The 25,617-nt window shown below is 57.9% G+C and overlaps 1 protein-coding gene across 3 annotated transcripts; it reads left to right on the forward strand.

Annotated features, from left to right (window-relative positions):
* Nucleotides 1-1,086: 1,086 nt before the first annotated feature.
* Nucleotides 1,087-17,590, forward strand: SSC4D (scavenger receptor cysteine rich family member with 4 domains). 3 transcript variants are annotated; one of them, XM_040614360.1, is made up of 12 exons: nucleotides 1,087-1,530; nucleotides 4,555-4,720; nucleotides 8,384-8,419; nucleotides 9,187-9,492; nucleotides 11,113-11,184; nucleotides 11,568-11,882; nucleotides 12,800-12,880; nucleotides 13,156-13,233; nucleotides 14,021-14,332; nucleotides 14,820-14,897; nucleotides 15,997-16,340; nucleotides 17,305-17,590. In XM_040614360.1, exons 2-11 carry the CDS (start codon nucleotides 4,603-4,605, stop codon nucleotides 16,311-16,313), a joined length of 1,713 nt encoding a protein of 570 aa, XP_040470294.1. In that variant the 5' UTR covers nucleotides 1,087-1,530; nucleotides 4,555-4,602; the 3' UTR covers nucleotides 16,314-16,340; nucleotides 17,305-17,590. The 3 variants fall into 3 exon arrangements, with proteins under 3 accessions (XP_040470294.1, XP_040470305.1, XP_040470315.1); XM_040614371.1 differs by having other exon boundaries at nucleotides 17,310-17,590; XM_040614381.1 differs by having other exon boundaries at nucleotides 13,159-13,233.
* Nucleotides 17,591-25,617: the final 8,027 nt, after the last annotated feature.

The raw sequence follows: 25,617 nt of genomic DNA on the forward strand, positions 1-25,617 counted from the left end.
AAGTTTAGGCAAAACAGACTTAAAAGGCACCTTTGAAACTTGTGTTTGCGAGCTGGCTAATTAGAACTTTGCTGCTACTGGGGAATAAAAAGTAAATGCCTAATTGCTAATTACCGAATCCGTACAAGAAAGTAATGGCAGATGGGGAACCGTGCAGTTAGCAACAGTTGCAGCCAGAGCCTGGTTTGTACTGAATTAGAACACAAAGTCCAGGCGTTTAAAGCCATTTAAGGGTCTGGGCTTTGTGTGGGAGCAAATGAGCCTTCCAGCAGCAAGGAGGCAACTGCTGCCTCCCATGAAAGCCAGGGCAGGAATCCTGTTGATTGTAAGATGTACTTGTTCAAAGCCAAAAGCACACCGGACTCCTAAAATCGCTGGGAGCCTAAGAATTCACAAGACAGGGAAGCCCAGTATGTTTGGGGGTCCTTGTCCCATTGCCTTCAAGGCTGGTGGGACCCCAAGAGTCTTGTGTTGTCAGGCTTTTACTTGCAATGATGGTCAAAATGTCTAAAAATGGATAAACACGTTTCCTCTTAAAATGAAGAGAGATGCCCCAGTCGGGAGCTGAAGGAGACAAGATAAATGTGTACCACGCGAGGTGACGGAGGTGGACGAGCAAGGTTTCCATCCCTGGGGTATGGCATCCTTCCACACAAGGATGTGGCAGGTCCCGCTAACGTCCTCGGCAGAGCTGTCCTGGATAGCCGGGCAGGGAAAACCCTGGAAAGAAGGATCTCTGAAAGTAACTTCTGGCCCAGGAACGGGCAGGGAGGACCATGGTTTGCAGGAGGCGTGGGGTCCCTGCGAGCGGTCCCCGAGTCCCCTGGGCAGGGCGGGAGGCTTGGGACCACCCCCTCCTGCTGCATCCCAGTGCTGGTTCAGGCACCGGCAGGAATATTTCCAGCCAGTTGGTTATTGTGGGCTTCCTCTCCAGGTGGGCACTCAGGCACCCGAGGAGGGAGGTGGGAAGGAGCTGTACAGCCCAAATCCTCCCAGCTGGCTTCTCCCTTCCCCCGAGGCGTAACCCAGGCTCCGCCAGCACCCAATTTAAGGATGTGTCCCTGCCTGCCTTCCTGAAACCCGAGCCATTCCCTCCTCGCCATGTCTCCCTAGAGGTCTTCCCTCTCTTCCTCTCTCTCTCCTTCTTCCCTCTCCTCCTTCCTCTCTTCCTCCTTGGCTTTCAGGATGATCTGCCCTGGGATGGGATGCAGGGCTGCCGCCTGGCGCTAAACCTATAATCCAGCATCTGCCTCCTGGCCCCAAAGGTGCAAAGAGATGACAGGCTGGAGCTGTTCAGTTGATGGATGAGATTCTTTTTCTTTCTTTCTTTCTTTTGAATTTACTAAACGAGATCTCACCTAAAGACAAAATTCCTGCTTTATCCCCATCAGTTTTTTACTGGGAATATTCATTTCAACAATTATTTTTTAATTTTTTTAACTAACTACACAGCTCTTTACTTCAAAAGAGAATACTTATTTCTGGGATTCATTATACCGATCTTTATACTGGAAAGAAAATACCAAACAGGTATGTGGATTTATGATGCTTTTTTTCAGGTCAGCAAGGTAATTACAAGTAAGGATCTGACAGGGCAGTGGTGGTTTAAGGACTGTAATTTCTCATGAAGCTGCTTGAATAGTTGGAGAAGTGACAGCTAGAGAGCAGGGAGGTCAGTCCAGCCATGGCCAAGGGGGACCAGAGGGGACCAAAGGACCTGCAAGGTCTCTTGTCCAGGTGGGAGGATGGAGTTTTCACCGAGGGCACGGAGCTGGCTGGGCACAGCATGTTGGCTGGGGTGTGTTCACCGGGGTGACAGCGGGGACTTTCTGTGCCCCGTGTTAGAGCCCTGCTCCTGCCCTTTACGTTTGGCATCAGACACGGTGGCCAGTCCTTGTGGGCGCTGAGCCAGGGTGCGTTGCTTCTTCCGACAGAGGCATGGTTTTGCAAGGCACCCAAGAGCTGGAAAGACCTTTGCTTGGAGGCATTTTCAGAAACCCAACTCAGCAACCCTTTGAGAGGGGTGCTGTGCTTTGCTACGATGGCTTATGATGGCTTAAAAGCAGTTTTTAATCTATAGGCATTCATAAAGAGCACCAACCCCCCTGGCTGCAAGGAAAGGGGGTTCAGTTTGTAGCTGAACTTCGAGCGCTGGGGCAAGGTTGGAGAAGCAGGTGGAAAAGCCCACCAAAGTCAGGTTTTACCTTTCGAGGGTCAGCTGTGGCACAGCGTCGCAGCGGTTAATGCCCGCTGCAGCCCTGGCAGGGAGCAGGAACACGATGGCTCCAGCCCAAAAGTGTCCGGCGATGACAGCATCCCTGAGAGCAGGACATGATGCAGGGGTTTGGCCGGAGCAGGGCAGCAGAGGGGCCGTCTGTCAGTCCTGCCCCACCAGAGAGCGGGGAGGGCTGTGGGACAAAAGGCGACATTATTCAGCGCTGCAGGAAGGATGAATGGAGTATTGAACAACACCACCTTAGGGAGTAGATTGGTTTTCATCCCCCGTCACTGAGCCGTCTGTCTGCTGGCGGGTCTCCTCCCAAGGCTTGGTCAGCAGGAGCTGAGCCGTGAGAGCAGGGAGGTGTAAGGAGACCGTATCCCAGCCGTGATGGCTCCATCCTGCACCTCCAGCACTGTGCCACCACCACCTCACACTGGTGCATGCAAAATGCCTTGATCTACCATCAACTCTCACTGGTGCAGGCAACAAAGTCAAAGGCTTGGGCTGGAGGTTTGGGAGCTCCCCCAGCCCATGGTCTTGAGGGACCTTGGCTGTGTGGACACGGCACCAGCACGCAGTCCCACCTGGGAGATCTTGCCAGCCCATGCCTCCACATTGGAAAACCAGGAGCAGTGAAAGGCTGGGTGAGGGGTTTCCACAGGGTGGGGGGGTTTGGTCACTGGTACCACCGATTTTAATGTCCTTTCCCAAGTTTCTGCCCATCATTGGAAGCATCAAGCAGCAGCAGTCAGTGCCCATCCCTTCAGGAGATGCTGTGCCTCATGTGGGCTGGAAGGACTAATTTTAGGGCTCTGAGCTGAGACTTACAGCCTGGCTTTAGAGCCAGCATATGAAAGCATCCTCACGATGGCACTCCTCCACCAGCGCACGCTGCTGTCCCAGTGCTGCTGTCAGGCCAGCTGCTGGGACTGCTGGGATGTTGGTCGGGGTCCCAGAGGTGCAACAGAGTGCAGAGGCAGCCCCCCACCCCGCTCCCCCATAGGGCTGGGTGAAACAGAGAGAAATCCGCCACTTCAGCAGTAATTTCTGAAGGCAACAGTAAATGAAGAGGAAGCGTCGTCTTACAATATCTAATCTCTTCCTTGTTTTCTGCCTGACATTCCCCTGATTGCTTCCCACCTTGTCCTGGTGGAGTTTGCATCTCTGTCTCCGTCCCCCAGGTGAATGAGGTTGTCCTATCAGCCCCCAGGAATTTCTGCCTTCCCACAGAAATGCCTTTCCCTGCTTTTTCCCATGGGATGAAGAAAAGCAGAGACAATGGGGCCCTTGGGGATGTGCTAGCCAAGGTGGCAAGGTCTCATCCTGTGTGGTTAGTGTGGAGGTCTTGGGGGACACGGGTGGCCAGGGACTGGAGCTGCCCAGGAGAGCTCTTGGGTGCATTAATTCATCATGGGGTGGTGAAGAAAGATGGGTGCAAGGCACCAGATGGGGCATTCTGGTAGCTCAAGTGCCATATATGACCACATGGGTTCCACCGTGGGGACCCCAGTGCAGACTGGGTGCTGGGAAGGGCAGCCAAGAGACTGTGTCACCTGCGGAGCAGATCCCCTCTTCGCACAGAAGGAGGTAGGCATGGTCTCCAGGAGCCCACTGGAGGGAGAGGAACCAAGACAAACCAGAGGGTTGACCATGGCTGTGGCCTTTAGCTGGGTGTTTGTCACCGGCAGAGCCAGAGCAACCTTGGAGGGGGGGACATGGGGTAGGCAGCCTGGCTGGAGGTGAAAGACCATACCTTTCCAAAGGGGGTTGTCTGACGTGTCTTGGTGGAGTCCAGGTCCCCTCTGCCTTTTAGGAAGCACCTTTCAGGCTTGTGTGGATGGGGAGCTCCATCCCAGTTGTGTCTGGAATTAATAGGTGACTCAGTTTACGCATGTGCGGTGTGGGGTATATGTGCTATGGGGTTTGCTTGTAACCTCACATAGAAGTAACAGAAGGACAAGCCCCATGTGGATGCAAATGGGATGGTTCCCTGAACACCTTGGGGGCTGAAGACCCTGGGTGAGAGCTGTGAGGCTCAGCATCTAGGTGTCCTGGTGGGTCTGGGGTCCATCCTTCTGCCTGTACAGCAGCACAGCTCCGAGGCTCTCCCTGCTTCCAGTTTTGTCTCACAGGTGGGATGTAGCCCTGCAGCTTCATCTTGCCACCCGTAAAAATGTTCTCAATAAATCCGACCTGAATTATTTTTCATGTGACTCGGGGTCACTGTTCCAGCAAGTGCCAAGGAGGGACTTGTTTGCAAGTCCTGCACGGCCCTTGGTGGGACAAAGGCTCTCCTGGCCATCACCACCAACACTGCTGTCTGCATGTTTCAGGGACAGCATCCTCTGGACACCCGTCTGCAGCAGGACTGCGGTGCAGCAATGAGACTTGGTCCCTGCCTGGCCATCTGGCACAGCATGGGGACACCAGACATGGGGGTGCTGCCTCTCTCCCTGATGCCAGCCACGCTCCTCGTCCTCCTTCTCCTTGGCCCCACGGGTGAGATTTTCTTCATCCAGAGCCGTGAGCAGGAATATCACGATGTCCCCAATGGTGCTGAGAACGCACAGGGATGGGGGAACAAGTTCAGCTCTTATCACCCACCACGACCTATGCATGATGGCAAGTTCAGCGTTCAAGGGTAGCGTGCAGCTGGCAGCACCGCTGGGAGGATGCTGATGGCCAAGGGATGGGAGCTGTGGGGCCATCCTGCTGCTGGGATGGGTGGGATGAGCACCCATCCCCTGAGGACACTGGTCCCAAGCCACTCCTGGCTGACACTGTCCGGCCAGGGCTGGGAAGCATTTAAATTGAACTGGAAAAAAGTCTCAAATGAGGTCTGCACAGAGCGCTGTGGCTGCATAATTATCCTGGCGTGACTTTATCCGTGTAATTACAGCCAGGCGGTTGGTAACACCTTCCTGCCTCAACAAAGCCCCGCCAAGACAAAGCCAGCCAGAAAGCAAGCAATTAAGGTGTAGTCAGACACCATAATTGGATTAAATCAGGTTTTACAGTTCCCACCCCCTCAGCTGGAGCTTCCCCCCATCCCCGATCTGCCAGCGCCTGCGGTCGGGGTGTGGGGACCTGGGGGGGACCCCGCTGGCTCTGCCACTGTCCCCTGCACCGCCAGGCTCTCCCGTGATCTTCATTAACAGGCACACAAAGGGCGATTTGTCCTCCCACTTGGTGGTTTTATTTAGCACCGTGCCCTGAGAGGGATGCTGTTTATTTGAGCTAGTTTCCCTTTTTCCTTTGGCTTTGTGAAGCTGGATCAGAGAAATGCGGAGGGCTCTGTCTCTTCTCAAAAAACACTAGTTTCTTCTCCTTCCTCATTAACGTAGACATACCAGGCATACTTTTTCAGGTCTCTCTTGACTTTGCTGGAGGATGATCTCAAATGAATATTTTAGAGCTTTGATTTTGACTTAAAGGGAGATGAATATTGAATATTTAACAGTGTCTTTTTCATCCACTGTTTCTTCGGCGCTGGGGTGGACTAAGTGTTAAAAATCAATACCAGCCAGGATCAAACAGTCTTCCTAAAAAGCCTCACATCTCCACATTTTTGACACAAAGGTAATCTGAATTACCTTTTCCCTGTTATCCAGCCCATGGGGCTGCCATGTCCTTCCCTGTCCTTTCCTTTGGCAAGCCAGCCTCTCTGCTCCCTTGGTCCCCCCTGCTCAATCCCCAGTTCTTGCTGGCATTGCAGCATCACTTCCCAACCTGCCTGGATCCAGCTGGGATGGCTGGGGTGGGCAGCAGTGCCTGACCACGTCTGGAGCTCCCCAGCTCCAGGTGGCATCGCACTCCCAGCCCCTGCTCCGGGGTGCTAAGCTATAGTTACAGCCAGACACTTGCCTTACTCTTTTCTCTTAGGGCTTCTAGGTCTTTCTTTGACAGCCCTGTTTTGTAGCTGACTTAATGGTCTCCCAGGCAACATCCCAGCAAGGCAAAAGAGAGGTGGGTTCATCTGCTGGAACATCCCCTCCAGGCTTACCCCGCTTCTTATGGCAGTGACATCTACCTTGGAGTGGCAGGAATCGACCTTCCCATCGCTGCTCGTAGGCTGAGTGCGAAGCAGGACAGGGCTGGTCCAAGCCAGGGGTAGGAAAAGAGGCCACGGAGCCACCACGGGCGATGATCAGCCCTGGGCTGGTGTAATTGCCATGGAGGGTTTTTGTTTGCTGGGAAGGTGCCACCCACGGGAGAGGGCTATGCAGCTGAAGCCTCAAGGCTGGGGTGCCCACAGAGATCCGAGGGCTTGCACACTCCTGGGGCATCGGTGGGGACATCCACAAGGTCCAGCCACCCACCCCCATCTACCGTCCCCTGGGGCATCATGATCATGTTGCCATGATGCCCCGAACAAGCTAGAGACCTCGGTACCCCATGCTGGCAGCACCCCAGGGGGCACCCCACATCACTCAGAATTGGGGCTGAGAGGGTTTTTGTGCCCCAAGCTGTGGGAGAAGGGCCCAGCCGGGTGGGGGGAGCCTGTCTACACCCCTCCCCAAGCATCCATACCCCCGGGCACTGGGTTTCTGGCAGGGCTCTCTCCGAGCCCTTATTTAATCAAGGCTGGCTGGGATGGGGATGCATCCTGCAAGCGTTCAGCTCCCTCCAGATGCTGCTTGTTCAAGCTGGTCAGAGAGGGCTGAGAATTAAAAGGGGGTGAAAGCCCCTCAGCAGCACCATTTCGCATGTGGCTGGACAGCTGAGCCCCGAGGCAGAAATCACTGGGGGTCTGTCCACGTGTCGCTGCCCTTCCTGAGCCAGCTGGGATCGAGACACCCCATCCTGATTGTCCAGCACCCCCAGATTACACCAGCCCCAGCCCCAGCTCTGCCTGGTGCTGCAGGCGACCAGCACGTCTCCCCTGGATTTACCCCTACTGCTACATGAAAGCAGTTTATTTGTTTTATTTACCCTAATGTATATATATATATATATTTATCCCAATTGTTTAATTGGGAAAACAACGGAGGAGTCCTTCCTCTCTCAGCTCTTGCTTGCTGTGCTCCACCGAGCTCCTTCCTGGCTGTGGGGGAATATTTCTGTGACAAAGTCTTGTTAAGCCCTTGGCAGCATCATCCAGGCTCCGGTTACTGGGAAAGCTGGATTCCCAGCCGTGGAGCTGTGGTCGTGGCTGTGCTCCCTGCTCCTCTCTGCTCCCTCACGCTTTCTAACCCACCTCTTCTCCTTGAGCCATCGATGGTGCCACCAGCACCCAGTGAGAGGTGTCACACTCCCCGAAGGGTGGCAGGTGAAGGGACAAGCACCCACACCTGTGTGCCCCCACGCCAGTCCGGTGCAGCTGGTCTCACTGGTGTTTTATGGGCTGCAGAGCGGGGCTCACCCTGAGCTCCGCAGCAGACAGGACGCTGCTCTGCCCACGCCAGGAGCATCATCCTGCCCAGTGGTGCGCAGCAGTGGCTGCCTGCAGTTCTCCAGCACCACCTGTTTCCAACCCTTAAGGTGCCTGCACCCCATGAACAGGTGTGTTGGTACACATGTATAAATGTAAAGCTGTAAAGAAGTGGACTTTTTGGGGGAAAAAAAGGAAAAAAATCAATTGAAACGCAGATAGGGATGCCCAGTGCAGCATCTTCCATCAGGAGCTCTCCAGCGGGTTTCCCGTAACAGGCAGGGCTGGTTTTCCTCATCGCCATCTCACCACCCCAGTTTTCCATGGGGCTCCTTCTCCCTTGATGGTCAACAGTGCCTGTGCCAGCATGGAATGATGCTCACCCTCAGGGAGCTGGTAGGGGTGCCCTGGGCACCCCCCAGCCACGCTTCACCTTGGGGAGCTGGGCAAGGCCAGGGGGAGCAGGACCTGGGGCAGGTACCCACGCCAGTAACCCGGTGCTTAAAGCACAGTCCCACCACAGAGCCGCAGGCACCCACATCACGTGCCACTGCCTCAGTTTCTCCACCTGTGAAGCAGATGAAATGATGCCCTGGGTGAGGGTGGTTATTTTTTCCCCTACAAACCTCCCATCTTTGCAGAAAAGAGAAGGATCCAGGGGGCTGCCATGTCTTGCTGGTCCCTGCCATGCCCACCCACATCCCTGTTGCCATCATCATCTGAGCTGCATCCCTCCTCTGCTCACTGCAGGGATGCTGGGGAGATCCAATTCCTTTTCTTCTCCCTTGCAGGCACCACCTCCGAGTCCGTGCTGTTGCCATTCCCAGGTGAGATGCTTCTTTTAAAGCTGCTTTTCTCTAGGAAGTTTGGTAATGGAAAAATGCATTTTTTTTGGTTAAAAATGGGCTTTGGGGAATTTCAAAAAGGCAGCATATTGGTTTGGAACAAAAGGTGGCAACAAAAAGCTAAATTTCTTTTACAGAAATGAAATAGAGATTTTTAATTATGCCTATTCTGATTATTATCCCAAGAGAGGAATTTTTGCCACCTCCTGCTGAGTCCCTGTCCCTGTGCCATTTGTCACATCCAAGCAAATAATTCCCTTGACATGGCAGGCCAGGGACACTTACACGCCTGCTCCCCATCGCCAGCAGCTTGAGAGATCACCTCCATCCCACCAACTCCCATGTGGGACCAGCTCCAGACGTGTTTGTTGAGGCTAATACGAATTGCTAATTGCATCTTGTCACTTGTCACCCATCGTACGTCATCACGTGATGCCACGTGTCTGCTTTCCACTTCTCCTGTTGCGTTATTGCCCAGGCCATTAGTAGGCAAGAGGATGGGATGATGGAGCATCTCATTTATGTACTGAGATGTGTTGAGTCTTCAAGTCTGCTGCTTCCAGCAGACGAAGAGAAGCCCAGGTGGGTAGCACCAAGCCAACCACTGCCTCGTGCTACAGCAAAGTGTCACCATTTTATTTAAGGAGCAGAGACATGGTGCAGAGAGGGCTCACACCCTCCCCATGACACCCACCAAACGTTTGTCACCTCCTGCCTGCTGAGGGACCTCTCTCTGCCCATCCTTCCAGAGATACGGCTCGCCAATGGGCCCAGCCGGTGCCAGGGGCGAGTGGAGATCCTCTACAACGGCTCCTGGGGGACCGTCTGCGATGATGACTGGGACATTGTGGATGCCAACGTGGTGTGTCGCCAGCTGGGCTGCGGCCATGCCATTGCCCTCCCGGCTGCCATGACCTTCGGCCAAGGGAGCGGGCCCATCTTCTTGGACAACGTGGACTGCAAGGGCTGGGAGGCAGCCTTGAGCGAGTGCTGGAGCCACGGCTGGGGCATCCACAACTGCTACCACTACGAGGACGTGGCTGTCATATGCAACGGTAACGAGGTTTGGTTCCTTGGGGGCAAGGAGAGCAGGGGGGTGCCTGAGGTGCTGCATGCCTTCGGGGTGCCCAAGAGTTGCATCTCAGAGCCTGTTCCTTGGAGCCTGGGTCAGCCAAACCTCCTCTGCATCCTTCCTCTATCCCTTTCCTCAATCCAGGCTATCTCCCAGCTCAGCAGGCTGGTGCTCCATAAGGTGACCAGCCTGTTCTGTATTCCCCGTCACTTCCAGCTCAGGGACTTTGCAACCTCTCCAGCATGATCCCTGGGGAAAGAGCACGCACCCACCCACGCTCCTGCCTCCAAGTCAGCCGCTGCCCAACTGCTCCTTCCCCTTTTGACTCGTTTTTCTTTAAATTGCTGAGCTTTTCAGTAGGAAATGTTCCTAAAGGTGAGAAAAGCAGTGGAAAGTGTTCAAACTTGGCAAGTGAAAGTGGAACAGCTCCATGCCAACCCCTATATACGCTACACGTTCCTCCTGCATAGCTGCGTAGGGTTTGCTCATCAGCCACGCATCAACGACCCGTAAATGTGAGGCTGTGCAGACCCGGAGCTTGGCCACGGCTGCAACTGCTTGGTGAATCCTGGTGTCCTGCAGAAGCAGGGGTTGGAAAAGGAAGGGATGCTGGTCTGGCTGGTGGGTCGGACCAGCAGCAACCAGAGAAAGGAGGTGGTGGACTGAGCAGGAGCTCTGAATCAAGGCACTGCTGGAAAGGAGGTGAAAGGACTGGAGCAGGAGGTGGGGGAGATGGGTCTGGGGGTGGAGGAGTGGCTTGAGTCATTAGGTGTTTGTAGCTTGGTTGGCGAAGGAGAGCAGGAGATGCTCTGGGGTGGCCCTCAGGGGAGATGCAGGCGTTTGGCCCAAGCACCAGACCCCTAGGAAAGGTGCTCCCACCCGTGCCGTGTGGGAGCTTTCAGGAGCCAGCTTTCTGTCCGTTGTGATTATGGAGGAAAGCGTGGGGCTGGTCACGTCTACACCGTGTCGGTGGGCTGACTTTCCCGGGATGCTTCCTGCAGCCCTTGGGCACGCATGTGGCTGGCTATGGGACCACTTGGCTCCGCTCCCAGGCAGCTCCCCACACCACCCCCAGGTAATTTCACCAGCCCAGCTGAGGAGCTGGGTCAAGGCGGGCAATAGGGTAGCTTGAAGCAACATCGTTAGCAAAAGAAATACAGGTAAAACCAGCAGGAAAATAAAAATATTACTGTTTTTTTCTATATATATATGCCATGACTTCAAATCCAAATCCCATGATACGCTGGAGCCTGACTCCTGACAGCTCTGCGCTGTGATTTACTCCAGGTGCCCATGCCATGCTGCCAGGCACAACTTCCCACTACACCAGCAGCTGAGGTCCTGGCTCCATCCTGCATCTGTAACTGGGAAGATAGCTCTGGGCAGGGGCAGCCGCAGACCCCTCTTTCTTTCCCCATGGGGGCTGCTTTGGTGCAAACCTGCTTGTTTCTGCAGCACGTGCTCGCTGGTGTGCGTGCGGGGGCTGGTGCCCGAACTGGGGGAGCAGCAGGGTGGGCAGCGTGTGGGGCACTGCTTGCAGCCTGCTTCTGGAAGGGATGGCTGTGGGGAGCCACGGATGCCACTGCTCTGCTTCCCTTTCCAGAGTTCTCGCCCACGCAAGCCAGCGAAGGACCGACAAGCAGGACCCTCACAGCCTCAGTGCAGGACGGGGAAAGTAAGCTGCTCAGCTGTCGCTAGCAAGAGGCTTGTCCTGGCTGAGGGATGGTAGAGACCAGCACCCCCCACCCTCCCATCCGCCCCCCCCCATCACCCGCTGCCCCTCCATGAAGCACCCTGACTCTCTGGCTTTGAGGGGCAGACCCCTGGGGACCCCATCTTTGTGCTGGCCATGGCCAAACCCTACCCCAGAGGTTCACCAAGGCTCCCATCATCTGTGCCATCCTAAAGCATCACCCCTTCCCCGCTGCTTCTCACCCAGTTTCTTTGCCGTCACGGGCACTGCCAGACCCAGGCTGGGTGGCATCGCTGTGAGGTGGCACGTGTGGTGACCTCCTGGGGAAAGTCACGTCCTTCTCACCGCCTGCTGCCACCCTCCAGGTGACGGCAGCATCCGTCTGGTGAGTGGAACTGACACCTGCCAAGGCCGGGTGGAGATCTTCTACCGCGGGAACTGGGGCACCGTCTGTGACGACGACTGGGGCATGAGCGACGCCAGCGTGGTGTGCAAGCAGGTGGGCTGCGGCCAAGCCCTGGATTACAAGAGCAATGCCTATTTCGGCTACGGCACGGGGCGCATCCTCCTGGACAACGTCAACTGCGATGGCAGCGAGCCCTTCCTGTCTGCCTGCTACAGCCTCGGCTGGGGTATCCATAACTGCGGCCACCACGAGGATGCTGGGGTCATCTGTACAGGTAGCGGGACAGAGCACCACCTTCACGGGGGAAAAAATCCAGAGATAGCCTGGTCTCCAAAGAGAAATGGCCTCGGAGGGATGTTGACGTGCCCAAGGTCAGGCAGGGACCCGGGCTGTGCGCGGCGGGAGCATCCTTTCTCCTTACCTGCCGTCATCCTGGCGCTCCGGAGCAGGCTGCGACACGGTGCTGAGAGCCTGGGACACAGCCCGAGCAGCAATTTGCAAGGGAAATGCATCTGCCGGACCTGCCATTTCCCTGCTCCGCTGGCTCGAAAACAAGCTGCCCATGTCCGGAAGGAGCGAGTGGCTGCCAGGGGCTGGGCGTGATGCCAGGCCCAGCCTGTCTCCCCTTTCCCCTCCCTAAATGATGTATTTCTGCCATTCTCCGCTGATTACCATTTATAATGTTAATAATCCCCGTGAATTCCCTCATTATCACAGCTAATGATGGGAGCGGTAAGTGCCAGCACTTTTCCCTTTCCCACTATTAACGAACAAAAGGGCTGATGCGGGAAAAAGGGACAATTTTCTCGGGCTGGTCCTTTCTCCCCTAAATGTCCCCATCCCTTCTGGCACCTGGCCAGGGCACAGAGCCGATGGCACCACCACGCACAGCCCTTGCTCAGCGGGGCAGGGGAAGAACGAAGCTTTAGAGCTAATGAACCCTGCCTGATAAACCTCCCAGAAGCGAAGGACCCCTCGGGGCTGCACGTGGGACCTCGGTGCTGGGGTTGGGGTGGAGAAGCGCAATCTCCAGCATGTGGGCAGTGGGGATGTGCGGATGGACGTGGTCCATCTCCATCCCCATCATCCCAGAGCTAGCAGATGACCCCGGGTCTGCCTCCTGGAGTCAGCAAGTTCACAGCTTTGCAGCTTCTCCCCATCTGTCACCTCTGTTCCTCTGTGTCACTGCAGGGCTGGACACGTCCACCAGCACGTCCTTCACCACCTCCGTAGCCTTGGACTATGAAGAGACTCTCACTGCCACGGCCACAGGTAGGAGGTCACCCAGCAGCCACCCAGCTCACCCACGTGCTGCTGCCGGGGCTGGGGGCTTGCTGGGCAGGGCTGTGCCTCCTGTGTCCTCCTGTCACCCAGCACAGTCCCCCTGGGGTCCTGCCACACGTAGGCTCGGGAGGTGACATTGCCCGTGGCAGGAGCTTGCCATGGGGCTGCTGTGGTGCTGGAGGCTGCTGGCACCAACCGGAGCAGGGGTGGTGGGCACAGGATCTGGCCCCCACAATGCCCGTGTGTCCCCACACTTGTCCCAGCAGTGACAGACAGCAGATACCAGCCCTCCCAGGCCACCGAGGTGGTCACCACCGCTCTCCTTACCATCGAGCAGGAAAGTAAGTATGTGGCCACTGCCGGTCCTTCACAGGGTCCAGCATGGCCCCCCTAAGCTCCACATCTCTGGGGGGTACCCCATATCCCCAGGGCTCACCCCACAGCCCTGCAAATTACCCCATGCTCCCAGGGCTACCCCCCCTCCCAATTCCCTGGGGGAACTTGAGCACCCCATGGTTCAACCCAAGCCACCAGGGAGCTGTCCCATGCCCCTGAGATGTACCCCACCTCCCCAGGGCTCTCATGTCCCCAGGAGTACACCAGGGAGTGATGTCCCCAGGGCTCACCCCACATCCCCAGGGCTTACTCTGTGCTCCCAGGGTGTTCACCCCCTGCCCTCCAGGGTTCACCCCCCATCTCCAGGAATTGCCCCATGCTCACAGTACTCACCCCATGCTGCTTGGGAGTTGCCCCATGTCCTCATGGTCACCCCACATCCCCAGAAATCACCCTATGTCCCCAGGGTCTCACCCCACATCCCCAGGGGCTCAGCCCATGCCCCCAGGGTCTCACCCCACGTTCCCAAGGGCTCACGCCATGCCCCCAGGGTCTCACTGCATGTTCCCCGGGGTCTCACCCCATGTTCCCAAGGGCTCACCCCATGGGGCTCACCCTATGTTCCCAAGGGCTCACCCCATGCCCCCAGGGTCTCACCCCACATCCCCAGGGCTCACCCCCTGTTCCACGGGGGCTCACCCCATGCCCCCGGAGGGTCAGCAGGGGACATCGGACCCCCTGCGGAGCCGTGGTCCCCCCGGCAGCGTGCCTGTGCCAGGGCCCCCCACGCAGGTGGCGGCGTGCGGCTGGCGAACGGCAACGGGAGCTGCCGCGGGCGGGTGGAGGTGCGGCACCATGGCACCTGGGGCACCGTCTGCGACGATGACTGGGACTTCCCCGACGCCCAGGTGGTGTGTCGGCAGCTGGGCTGTGGTGCTGCCCTCGCCGCCACCATCCTCAGCTCCTTCGGCTACGGCAGTGGGCCCATCCTGCTGGACAATGTGGGCTGCGGCGGTGGCGAGGCTCGCCTGGCCGACTGCTTCCACCTGGGCTGGGGGCAGCACAACTGTGGCCACCACGAGGATGCCGGGGTCATTTGCCGAGGTGAGAACGGGATAAGCTCAGTGGCCACCAGCTCCCACCCAAGGGTCTTCCCTCGCCAGCCGGGTGGGAGAGGGAGGATGATGCGACTGCGTGGGTCTCTGCTGAAGCCTGGCTTGGTGGCACGGAAATCCAGTGAGATAACAGGCATAGGGAGGATTTTGGCCACACTCAGGCTGGCTGTGGGAAAAGGGGTCCCCAAAATGGGGTGGCAGGTGAATTTGAGTCCCCAAACCCTGGGGTTCCTTCTGCCCATGGGGGGAAAGCAGTGGTGGTTGGGTGCCATGGCTGGTGACGGATGGAGCGTGGGTACCACCTCTGGTCTCCGTTCGTGCACTTTCCTGGAAGCACAGTGGCTGCACATCCCACTCCACACATCCCTGCATCCATCCCTGGTTACCCCATGCTGCTGCTGGGGGGCTCCGACCCGGCCCTGGGGGGCACAGGAATCCCCTGAATTGCTTTTCCCACCCCTTCCCCACTGCACCAGGTGCTGATGATGCTGGAAACCATTTCCAAGAAGTCACTGTCACAACCACCACGTCGGCCCTGGCTCGTCCCAAGGACGGTAGGTATCGGGTACTGCCTGGGGATGCGGGGCCAGCCCTGGGGATGCTGTGCGCTGGCACAGGATGGAAACAGGGGTGGCTTGCACAGAGGCCAGCAGCTTTGGCAGTGCCTGAAGCACTGACCTGGAGCAGCCCACAGGAGGGGGAAAAGCCACGCTGGCAGCACCGTTAAGCTGTGGCCTCTCCTGGTGCCCCCAAAGCTGGTCCAGGCAGAGGAGGCGATGGATCCTAGTGGGGAGAGGAGGGGATGGACCTCGGTGGAGGGGTGACCAGATGGACCAACAGGGCTGAGCTGAGGATCATAGAATCATGGAAGGGTTTGGGTTGGATGGGACCTTAAAGATCATCTAGTCCCAACCTCCTGCCATGGGCAGGGACCCCTTCCACCAGCCCAGGCTGCTCCCAGCCCCGTCCAGCCTGGCCTTGGGCACTGCCAGGGATGGGGCACCCACAGCTGCTCTGGGCAGCCTGGGCCAGCGCCTCGCCACCCGCACAGTGACAGATTTCTTCCTAATATCTAATCTAAATCTGCCTTCTTTCAGTTTAAAGCCATCACCCCTTGTCCTATCGCCACATGCCCTTGTAAAAAGCCCCTCTCCAGCTTTCCTCTCGGCCCCGTCAGGTACTGACAGGCTGCTCTAAGGTCTCCCCGGAGCCTTCTCTAGGCTGAGCAACTCCAGCTCTCAGCCTGTCTTCATAGGAGAGGTGCTCCAGCCTCTGATCATCTTCGTGGCCCTCCTCTGGACTCATTCCAACTGGTCCATGTCCAGGAACAGACATTATTGTCTGTTCCTTCAACGTGAACATCCACCCCGATGCTTTGGGGGTCAGCCCCAGCTCTGATACTGGCAAGTGGTCACCCCCTTGCGCTCCTGCCTGTGCAGGGGCAGTGGGGGAGCTGTGGGCAGCAGCAAACTGCCCAGCCTTGGAGAGACCAGGGCTCTTCTTGTCCTGGGGCCACATGGCCAGGAAGAGCCTCTTCTCCATCAGCCCTGCACCACTGTCCTAGGGTGATGGCAGGCAGGGAGAGGGGGGAGTGCTGGGGTGGGCATGGGCAGGGGCTGCCCCCTGGGCTGCCTCACCCCATCCCCTCGGCAGGGTCCCTGCGCCTGGTGAACGGCAGCCACCGGTGCGAGGGGCGCGTGGAAATGTTCTACCTGTCCCAGTGGGGGACAGTGTGTGACGACGCCTGGGACCTGCGAGATGCCAAGGTGGTGTGCAGGCAGCTGGGCTGTGGGCACGCTGTGGCGGCCTGGGGGGAGGCACGCTACGGCCAGGGCACCGGCTACATCTTCCTCGACAACCTCAAGTGCAAGGGCCACGAGCCCTCGCTGCTGCGCTGCTCCCACATCCGCTGGGATGTCCACAACTGCGACCACTCCGAGGATGCCAGTGCTATCTGCAGCATCCTATGACCACCCACCCCCGGGACCCTCACGCAGGTAAGGGGGGATGGGGACAGTGGAAGGAGCTGGTGGCAGTGCCCTCAGAGAGGGGCTGAACCCTGGCTGCTAGGGGGGGACACTCACTCTCTGCCTCAGTTTCCCCACTTGCCCCACCAGGGCACTGGCTGAGCCCCCCATGGGTGTTTGTGCTCTGAGGCTGGGAAGAGCTGGGTGAAGGCCTGGCTTTCCTCAGCTCCTAAAACACTGGCTGAAGCTTTCCCCCGCTGAAACTGCCCCTTGGAAAAACAAAACCATTTCTGGTGTGAAATCTGATTGGTTTCAGCCATTTCATTGAAGAGACGAGGAGAGAAAAATGGATATTCTGCTGTGAAAATGAAGTTAGATTATACTCAGAAAATGTAAAAAGGGGGCTGAAATCAAACCAGGGTATTCCAGGGGCTCTGCAGTGAGTTGCTGCAGTTCTGCAATTTGCTTTGCAACCCCTCCCAGCAATCCAAACACCAGGTTTTCCCCCGCATTTTGGCAGAAGAAATACCAGGTCCTCACCAATTTCCATGCAGCAGAAATGCAGGCACTGGATCTCACACCATCTGCAACCCCGTCCTGCTTCGAGGTTGTCCAGTATTTCTTCCTTGTGGGCATTTCACCTCCTGTTCCTTCTGTAAACACCACTGGGTTTGCGGAGAGCTCAGCTGAAATTTCCCTTCCCCGAGGGGCTTCTGCACAGCCAGTCCCTGCCCCAAAAAGCCCCTGGGGAAGTGGGGAAGGACCAGGATCCCCGCATCCTCCCCATCCTTCTCCATCCTGCGTGGTCCAGACCAGCTCCATGATGGTCCATGCTCTGAGGTGTCTGGGGCAGGCAGGGTAGGTGCAGGCAGAAAACAGTAGGGAAGACCCCAGATCCCTGCCCAGTGTGACGTGGAGGGTGGTAGCACTGAACTCAGGACCCTAGTCCCTCCCTGGTGCTCTGCCTTTGGGGTAAAGGCTGTTTCCCTCCCAGCTCAGGTGGAAGGACCCAGCCTTTGTCATCAACTGTTTCTGATGTCTACCGGGACACCAGCAAAATGATCGTCGTGTTTTCGTGGATGGGGTGCCAGGGTGGGGAAGGGCTCGTGCAGCGGCGTAGAGCAGGTCCCAGCTGCTCCCCCCTCTGCACTCGCTCCTTTGTGCAATTCTTTTGTTCATAAGAGATTGTGCATATTCCTGGGTTGTTTGCTGTTTGGGTTTGGGTTTTTTTCCTCATTTTTTTCTTATATCTGTTTGGGTTTGTTTTGTGAATAAGTAAAAACCCTTTGAAAGCGTGCTGAAACCTGACTGGCATCCCGGGCAGGAGCAAACCCATGGGGAAAAGATGACCCAAGCCCAGAGGCGAGGGCTCAGCTCTTACTGCCAAAAATTGGTGCAAATCCCCTGCTGGCCCCCGAGCAGCCCTTGATTCCCACCCAGCTGGGAGCTGAGCTTGGGGGGTACAGCCCTGAGCCCCACCAGGCTGGGGGGCCGAGGTTGGGTCCGGCTCTGGGTTTGTTGCCGGTGGGATTTGGCAGCCCCGCAGGCTGCGGGGTCGCTGCTGAAGTGGGTGCGTTGCCGTTGTGCCGCTGTACGGGCTCTGCAGTGCTGACGGCAGTAAATTCGGTGCTGCTTGCTAACGGCAGAGGAGCAGATGGGAAGAGAGACTGTCCTGGGAGCTGCAGCCCCTGCTGCTGCCTGCTGCTGCCTGCTGCTGCCTGCAGGCAGAGGCTGTGACCTTGGGGCTGGGGGCCAGGAGAGAGGGGTCCCCAGTTTGGGGAGGCTTTTCGGCACCCTGATCGCCAGTGGATGTGACCTGGGCAGCAGTGTGCCGTGACATGGCACATCCCGGCTGCCGGACCCCTGCAGACACTGGGGACATGTCCCCAGCAAGCTCCCGGGCTGGTGCAGGTCCCTTTGGGTGGCCTGGCCCCGTGCTCCAGCCGCCAGCATCAGGCTGGTGTTGGCTGCCTCTCCACCGCTTCCCATGGGCAGGGTTTTCCCAGCATTTGCCTCCCAGTCCAGATTCTCACCAGTGGGGAAACTGAGGCATGGAAGCATCTTCCAGGCAGGCCATGGCGGTGCAGCTGGGCTTGTTGGGACCCTGGGAGAGGGCAGGGAGGTGGTGTGTGAACAAAACCTTTCCTTTTACTGGGTTCCCAGGACCTGCACACATGGCTGCCCACCCCACTGCCCCCTCACCCCCCAGCTGCCACCACCATCTCCAGCCTCGCCTCCTGCCTCCGGGATGGCTGATCAATATGCCTGGGACCTGCTGGGAGCAGGAGGGGACAGAGCTGTCCCCAGCAGCCCTTGCCCCCTCCCTGCAGACCACACCAGCTGGGGATGGGTCAGAGGGTGCTGTGGGCTCCAACAGCTTTGATGGGGAGGGGGCTGGTGGCCAGGAGTTGCTCTGGAGGCTGTTGCCTCTCGGGGTGTTGTGGGGAGGATGATGAGAAAGGCTGGCTGGGTTTTCCCTGTTTTCTTTTGGGACTGTGCCTCAAGCCAGCAAAGCTGGGCTGGTTTCTGGTGTTGCCCCACACCCTGCTGCTCCTTGCTTTGTGCTGGGAAGAGCAGCTCCTGCTCTCCCTGGGCTTCTCCTTTCCACAACCTGCAATCCAGCAAGCAAAGGGTTTCCAGCCAGGAAAGACAGCAGCCTCCTCCCTTTTCTTCCAGCCTTTTCTCCTGCAGCCAGCTTGGGATGCGCTGGGATCCACTGGGAACCCCCAGACACCCCATGCCCAAACCGGGCATCATCTCCATGAGAGCAGGTAGTGACAGGCTGGGTGGGAGCAGGGTACCAGTGCTGGGGATGCCCTGGCCCTGGAGCCGGGTACCAGTGCTGGGCATGCTCTGGCCCTGGAGCAGGGTACCAGCACAAAGGATGCTCTGGCCCTGAAGCTGGGTACCAGTGCGGGGGAATGCCGGTGGTGCAGGAGCATCCCGCCACGGGACCACAGCCAGGCTGCAGCGGCTGTGTGAGAGCTGGGAGAAGCTGCGGTGCTTGCCCAGCTCTTATCCTCTTGCCGACGTCAGCTGTTTCCCTGTGCCCAGAGCAGCTGCAGCTCCACACCTGTCGATGCCATCGATTAGTTTCTCTCCCCATCCCTGGAGAGTGGATGGTGCAGGGGGTGGCAGGGGGGAGAGAATAAATATTTCAGCAGGTCCAGGCAAAAGCTGGGGTTATTTTGGGGCTGGGATTTATGGGCTATTAGGAATAAGGAATGAGTCTGTGCTGGGGAGAGGAGACCCATTAATCCAGGCTGTAGGAGCACAAATGAGCAAGGGGAAATGGAGGAGGCTTTAATTATTTTGCTGTGTTCCAGAATAATAAGACGGCCCTCTGGCCGAGCGCTTACGTAGGGCTCGGGAGTTCTGCTCCCCGGGAACTGGGGCAGGCAAGGGGGACCTCGCGGTTAAATTCCTCCCCAGCTGTGCTGGGAGGGATGGGAATCCCATTCTGAGACCAGTATGAGACCAGTACAAGCAGTGTTGCTGGCTGGGACATGGTATGGAGGATGGAGTGCTTGTAGGGGGAGGCTGCAGAGCACGGAGATGGCTGGAGGTCCCCATGGGTCGGTGCCAAGTGGCAGGGCTGCCCTTCCTGGTCTGGGCCAGCCCTACCACCCGCTGTGCCCCATTAAGGCAATCCTGTCTGTGCCTGTAACCGGAGGAGCTGGGCACCAGCGCAGAGGTGAGTCACTGCTGGAGGCAGCCCTGGCCCCCAGAGCATCCCTGGCTCTGCTGCACCCAGCACCACCTGGGTGACCTTGGGCTGCACTCCACTCCTTGGCTTGCCATTACCCCCACACACACTCTGCCTGCTGCTTCTGCATCCCCTTGTGTGCCTCAGTTTCCCCGAGGGCACCTGGGATGTTGGCCCCGGGTCACCTCTTGGCACGCTCAGGGAGCTGTGGGGACCCGGCTGCCCTGGCTGGAGGCATGCCTTATGCCACGGCGCACACCGAGGGGCAGATTTAAACCCGCTGGAGTAACCTGCCCCATCCCTTGTGGCCAGGGGTCCTGGGGATGTAGGCACCCACGTGGTGGGGATGTGCAGGGCAGGGACAACCCTGGACCACCTCCTCCTCCGATGGGATGGATGAGGACCAGGTCTCCCTGCAGCATCCCTGCAGCACAGCAAGTCTTGCTCCCTTGGGAGCGTGGCCCAGGGTGCCAAGGTCACCTGGTGGGACCATGGTGGGGTGCAGGAGCCGTTCACTGCACCCCACACCAAGCAGCGCCCTGCTTCCCTGCTCCTGCCAGGCCTGCCGCCGCGGCTCCTGCTGACGTCACCCTGCCGGAGCCAGGAGCTATTTTGGGAACTGCAAAGTCACTGGCGCAATTAGTCCGCTGGCAAAGGGAGCAGGGTGGCGGGGGGGACTGGGGGACCGGCTGCTCTCCCCACCGTGTCCCTGCCGTGCCATGCCGGGGGGCTGCACGGCCATGGCCCACGGGCACCGGCAGATCTGGCCTCTCCTTGCGCCTGCAGGCTCGAGGGCTCCCTCCACCAGGGTAAACGGCCACGGTTGCAAATCCTCCCATCCATCATCTCCTCTCTGCCTTCTATTTCTTTTTCTTTTTCTTTTTCTTTTTTTTTTTTTTGATTTATTTCGTTCCCTGGCAGGAGCCACCCCACGTGGGCTGCTGAATGCTGGCAAAAGCCAGCTCACTGCCGCCTCGCTGCCGTCGCTTGCATTTAGAGAGAGGCAAGAAAGCAATTAGCTGGCAGCGATGCCGGCAGCATGCTTCCCATGGCGATGCTACGGGCGAGGGGCTACCCTGCTGGGTGGGAGCGGGGGTCCAGCCGTGCCTGGGTGCCCTGCCTCCGGCTGTGCCTTCAGCTTCATCTGGGCTGCATCTTCTGGGATGCAGGATGGATGCTCCTACCGACAGCCCTGTTGTCCCCTGATGGAGACATGCCACGTGCTGCTGTCACAGCTCAGGGACACCCGTCCCTGGGGCACAGCACAAGGAGACAGGGGGGTCCTGCCCAGCAAGTGCCTTCATGCCTGGGCACGTGGGAACAGTTAGAGGGGACAGTTAGGGTGCCCATCCCTCCTCCCCCAGTGCTGGTTGCTTTCTCTGGCCACCCTCCTGCCCTCCCAGTAACCTCCAGGTCACAGCCAGAAAGGACATGGAGAGAAATGCTGTGAGAATCCTGGCAGGCTGAAAACAGCCTGAAATTGGGGCTCAAAAAATCCCTTTAAAAATCCCAAGAGCTTCCCATGTGACCCTGGCATCTCTTTCAGTCCCATCCCCCAGGAAAAAACCCCAAACTCTTTCTCCCAAGGCAGAGATGCTTGGGTGCAGGCAGGCTGACACGCACCACTCCCCATCACTTGGACCCCCAGCTTGGCCCTGGAGGGGGGGTCCCTGCCTGTGCTGCGGCTGCAGGAGCAGTCAGTGGTCCTGGGGTGGGGATGGATGGGGCTGGGTGGGAACAGGGGTCTGTGGGGTGGCTCTGGGGGTGACAGGGGAGCCATGGGAGGGCAGCGGCAGGGTGGGGAGTGTGTGCCCCCCCCGGGGTTGGGGGAAGGGGCCGCGGCGGTGGGGCTGGGAGCCGGGTGAGGCTGTGCTGAGTCACGCTGCAGAGCTGGTGAGCAGGACTGCAGCAAGCGGCTCGCTGCCGCCCGCCTGCAATGGGGACTGTGTGACAGCCTCGTCCCTCCCGCCTGCTGCATGCACCAGCTCCTCGCCTGCTCCTGAGGGGCACAGGATGATGGTGTGGGGGTGATGCCCAGGCTGGGGGGGGGGGGGGGGGGGGCACATTACACCCCAGGTCGTGGCAGTCTTGCTGCTCCCAGCCCTTCTTGCACCACCCCAGCCCCCACCCCTTCAAATAAGGACAGGGCAGCTCCAGGGTGGGGGTCCCAGGGAGCCTGGGCAGGTAGGGGGTAGGATTGAGCTGTCCTTGGAGAATGTGACCCTGACCCCAGCGCAGGAGGGGCACCCCTGCGTAGCCATCACCAGGGGGATGGCGGGGCCGGGGGACCACTCACTGCCAGCACAAACACAGAAAGGCACTTGGCAGCCGCTGGCTTTCCCCTGGCACCGGGGGTGGGGGCTGGGGAGGTGGCTTGCCAGACTCCCCCAGCTCCCACCCAGTGCCACCAACCCAGGGGACAAGGCTGAGCACCCAGCCCTGCACTGGGTCCCCAACCCCCCTGCCACTGCACAGGACAGGGTTGAGGCAGGTCCCCACTGCCGAGGGAAACTGAGGCACGGGCAGTGCCCCGAGGTCAGGCCCCAGACGCTGCCACCTCCCACATTGAGCCTGGGGCAGCCCCATCCCCACTGACACTGGTGACCACCCTGCTGGTGCTGCCCACTGGCCCTGCAGAGCTCAGAGCTGCTTCTGGAGAGACCGAGACAGCCAAGGCTTTTTTTAGGTGCTCCATAAGTGCCGTCTGGGCGGTATTTATATCAGCTCCTTAAATAAGAGCTGCCATCTGAGCCCGACGCGCCTGCTTAATTATTAACACCCCGCAGGGAGGTGGTGTGCCTGCCTGGCCCCAGCCCACCTTCCCGCTGGGTCCCTGGTGGGATCCTGCACCCCAGGTTCCCCCCAGCTCCCCACCAGCACCCAGAGTGAAGGCTGACAACCTGGACACCCCAGGACATCCCAGTTTCCCGCAGGCATATGTCCAGCATAGGAACACCTTCCCTGGGGCTGGGAGAAAGGCTGGAGTGGGAATTTTCTGAGTGGAGGGTGCCGTGCCATGGGGATTGCTGCCGCTCTCGGTGCCACGGTGCTTGCGTGGGTATTAGGGATAAGGAGAGGGTGGGAGGCACTGCCTGCTGCCCTCCCATCCCATCTCGGTGGCTTGAGGGGGTCCAAGGGAAAATTATCCCTGGGAGCCTGGCTGTGTATCCCAAGGGGTACAGGCAGTCCCTCTTCACGGCAGGGCTGATGCTAAACAGCACAGGAGGGCAGCTGCTGCCGCAGAATTAATTTAGGTTTGGAGAGCGCTTTGAAAGCCCGAGATGAAAGGCCAGGGCTGAGCACAAAGCGCTGCAGCTCCGCAGACGGGGGGAAGGAAGCTCACTTCCAAAGCCACCTCGGGCAGGTGGGCTCCTCGTGGGCTGCCCCATCAGCCACAGCCCCTCCATCACCTCCTGCCCTCCATCACCAGGCAGCGTCTGGGTGTTTTGGGGAGGGCTGGTGAGGCCTCAAGCTCACTCAGGTGTTGGTTGTGGGGTCCTTCCTCGGGGCTGGCAGGACCCCCCCCAGCTTTGGTGTGTGGCAGGGTGGAGGGGTGCTGGGCTGGGACCGAGCCAGCACCAGGGCAGAGTGAGGAGTGCTGCTGGTGGGTGCAGGGGAAGGGACACCCTTGGCCTGCTCCGGGGATGCTTCCTTTGCCATGTCACAATGCCAGGCTCCGGGCAGAAAGGTGGAAAAGGGAACAGGGTGCCCAGATGTCACAGTGTTGGGGTGCTGGGGCCAGGCAGTCTGGCCCAGCGAGGCATCAGGCAGGGAAGACATGAGGGCACTGCTGTTCTGCAGCCTGTGGGGAAGGGGACACCAAAACGAGAGGTTTTCTCAGCTTGTTTCTTGCCAAAAAAAACCTGGGCTGTACAGGAGCCAGGGCAGCATCCCATCTCACCTCCATGCACTGGCCCCGGGGAATGTCACCCTGTGTCCCCTGCTCTGCCTGGCTTTGCCACCCACTGGCTGAAGACATGCAGGATCCCAGGCACTGGGGCGCTGCTTGTTGTTGCTGTAAGGTGTTGCAGGCATGCCTGCGTACCAGCGGTGGCATCCCTTGCCCTTGGTGTGGGGACAGGCTGGGGCACCTGCACCATGCATCCCCCATGCCTGCAACCCCCTCGCTGGGCATCCTCCTTGCTCCAAGCCAGCAAACGCGGAGGGAAGTGGCACACGACCATCATTCTCCCACAGCAAGCAAGGGGTGAAGGTTTCTGGATCCGTTTTCGGAGCAGTCAGCAGCTAACCCAAGCGAACCTCCAAGTCAAAGAGAATTTACTACCTTCCCTTGCGTTGTCACAAGGCGTTGACAAGATGTAACAGCGAAGGCAAGAAAATGTGAAGAGAAGGACTCGTCTTCCAGGCCACAGGAATTAACAAAGTGGCACATTTGAATGCGCCAGAGTATTTTTAATACTGTAGGCATAATCGGGGTTATTAGTTTTTTCTGGGACATCTGCAGAACAGACCCGCATCCTTTGGGTCTTTGTGATTTCCCAACCCAGCAGCTGTCTGGGGTCTTGCTGAGAAGTGTCTATAGGTACCAGGCAGAGGTGGCAGAAGAGCATTTAGTGATGGGCAGCCAGATGGCACCTCCGGCTGCCTGGGCTGCCCACCAGAAGCTTCTGACTCTGGCCGTTCACTACCTCACCTTCAACCCACTGCTGCCCAGTCTGTAAAACAGAAGAATTAAGTGGTGTGAGGGGTGCTGATTTATGCATTGGAGCCCCAAAAGGGGGCTGGATACATTGCAGAGAAATATTACAGCCAGATTGTTATTCTGAAGAATTTACAACATTATGAATATCATGTTCTGACCTGTGGTGGGGAAGGAAACCATCTGCCTTGTGAAATGTATTTATTGCTATGGTGCTTTGACAGAATAAATCAGTATTTGCTTGGTCTGGGGCAAATACGCACAGTCACTGTAAATCGGCAGAGCTGTGGTAATTTGGACCAGCTGAGAACCTGCCGTATTTATGTAAATTACTAGATAAGTGCCATAAGGTTTGTATGGGGTGGCAGTAGTTTTTATTAGGACAGTTGATAAATTTGGAGAAACCAGACAAGCTTCCAGGTGAACGAGCACTTCTTCAGGTCCAGGCTTGTGTTCAATATTGTCTGTGACAATCCAGGAATTGTACCTAAGGGCTAATATTATTTTCTCCAATTTAGAGGAACCACATATCCAACCCAAATGTAGCAGCGCCACTCAGAAGGTGTCTGGGATGGGCAAGCAGCTCTGCTTGAGTCCATACCCAGACATCCGATTGTCCTGCTTAGCTTGCTGATGCCCCATGGCATTTCTAGGTACCTCCAGACTATCGATACGGAATGGTAGCAACAGCTGGAAAAACCAGTTTGGGACCCATGACCTACTTCAATATTTTCTTGCATTCTGCACTTTTTTTACTCAAATTCTCTCCCGAAAGCTGGCGTCATACAGAAACAACAGAAAACCCTGCTGCTGAGCTCTCCAGAGATGACGGTGAGCCTCCTCAGAAGAATGAATGCGCCATTATCAGGAAAGAGGAATAAACTGCCCTTGTCTGTGGGCGCTCCCTTGGGATCGCCGTGGTGGTAAACAAAAGCCGGGCA

The sequence above is a fragment of the Falco naumanni genome, chromosome 1 (assembly GCF_017639655.2).
Source record: "Falco naumanni isolate bFalNau1 chromosome 1, bFalNau1.pat, whole genome shotgun sequence".
Lineage (NCBI taxonomy): Eukaryota > Metazoa > Chordata > Aves > Falconiformes > Falconidae > Falco > Falco naumanni.

Coding starts and splice junctions, on each gene's coding strand:
- SSC4D (XM_040614360.1), top strand. CDS start 4,603: ATGAGACTTGGTCCCTGCCTGGCCATCTGGCACAGCATGGGGACACCA. Junction 8,420..9,186: donor CGTGCTGTTGCCATTCCCAG/GTGAGATGCTTC, acceptor CCATCCTTCCAG/AGATACGGCTCGCCAATGGG. Junction 14,333..14,819: donor TGCCGGGGTCATTTGCCGAG/GTGAGAACGGGA, acceptor CCACTGCACCAG/GTGCTGATGATGCTGGAAAC.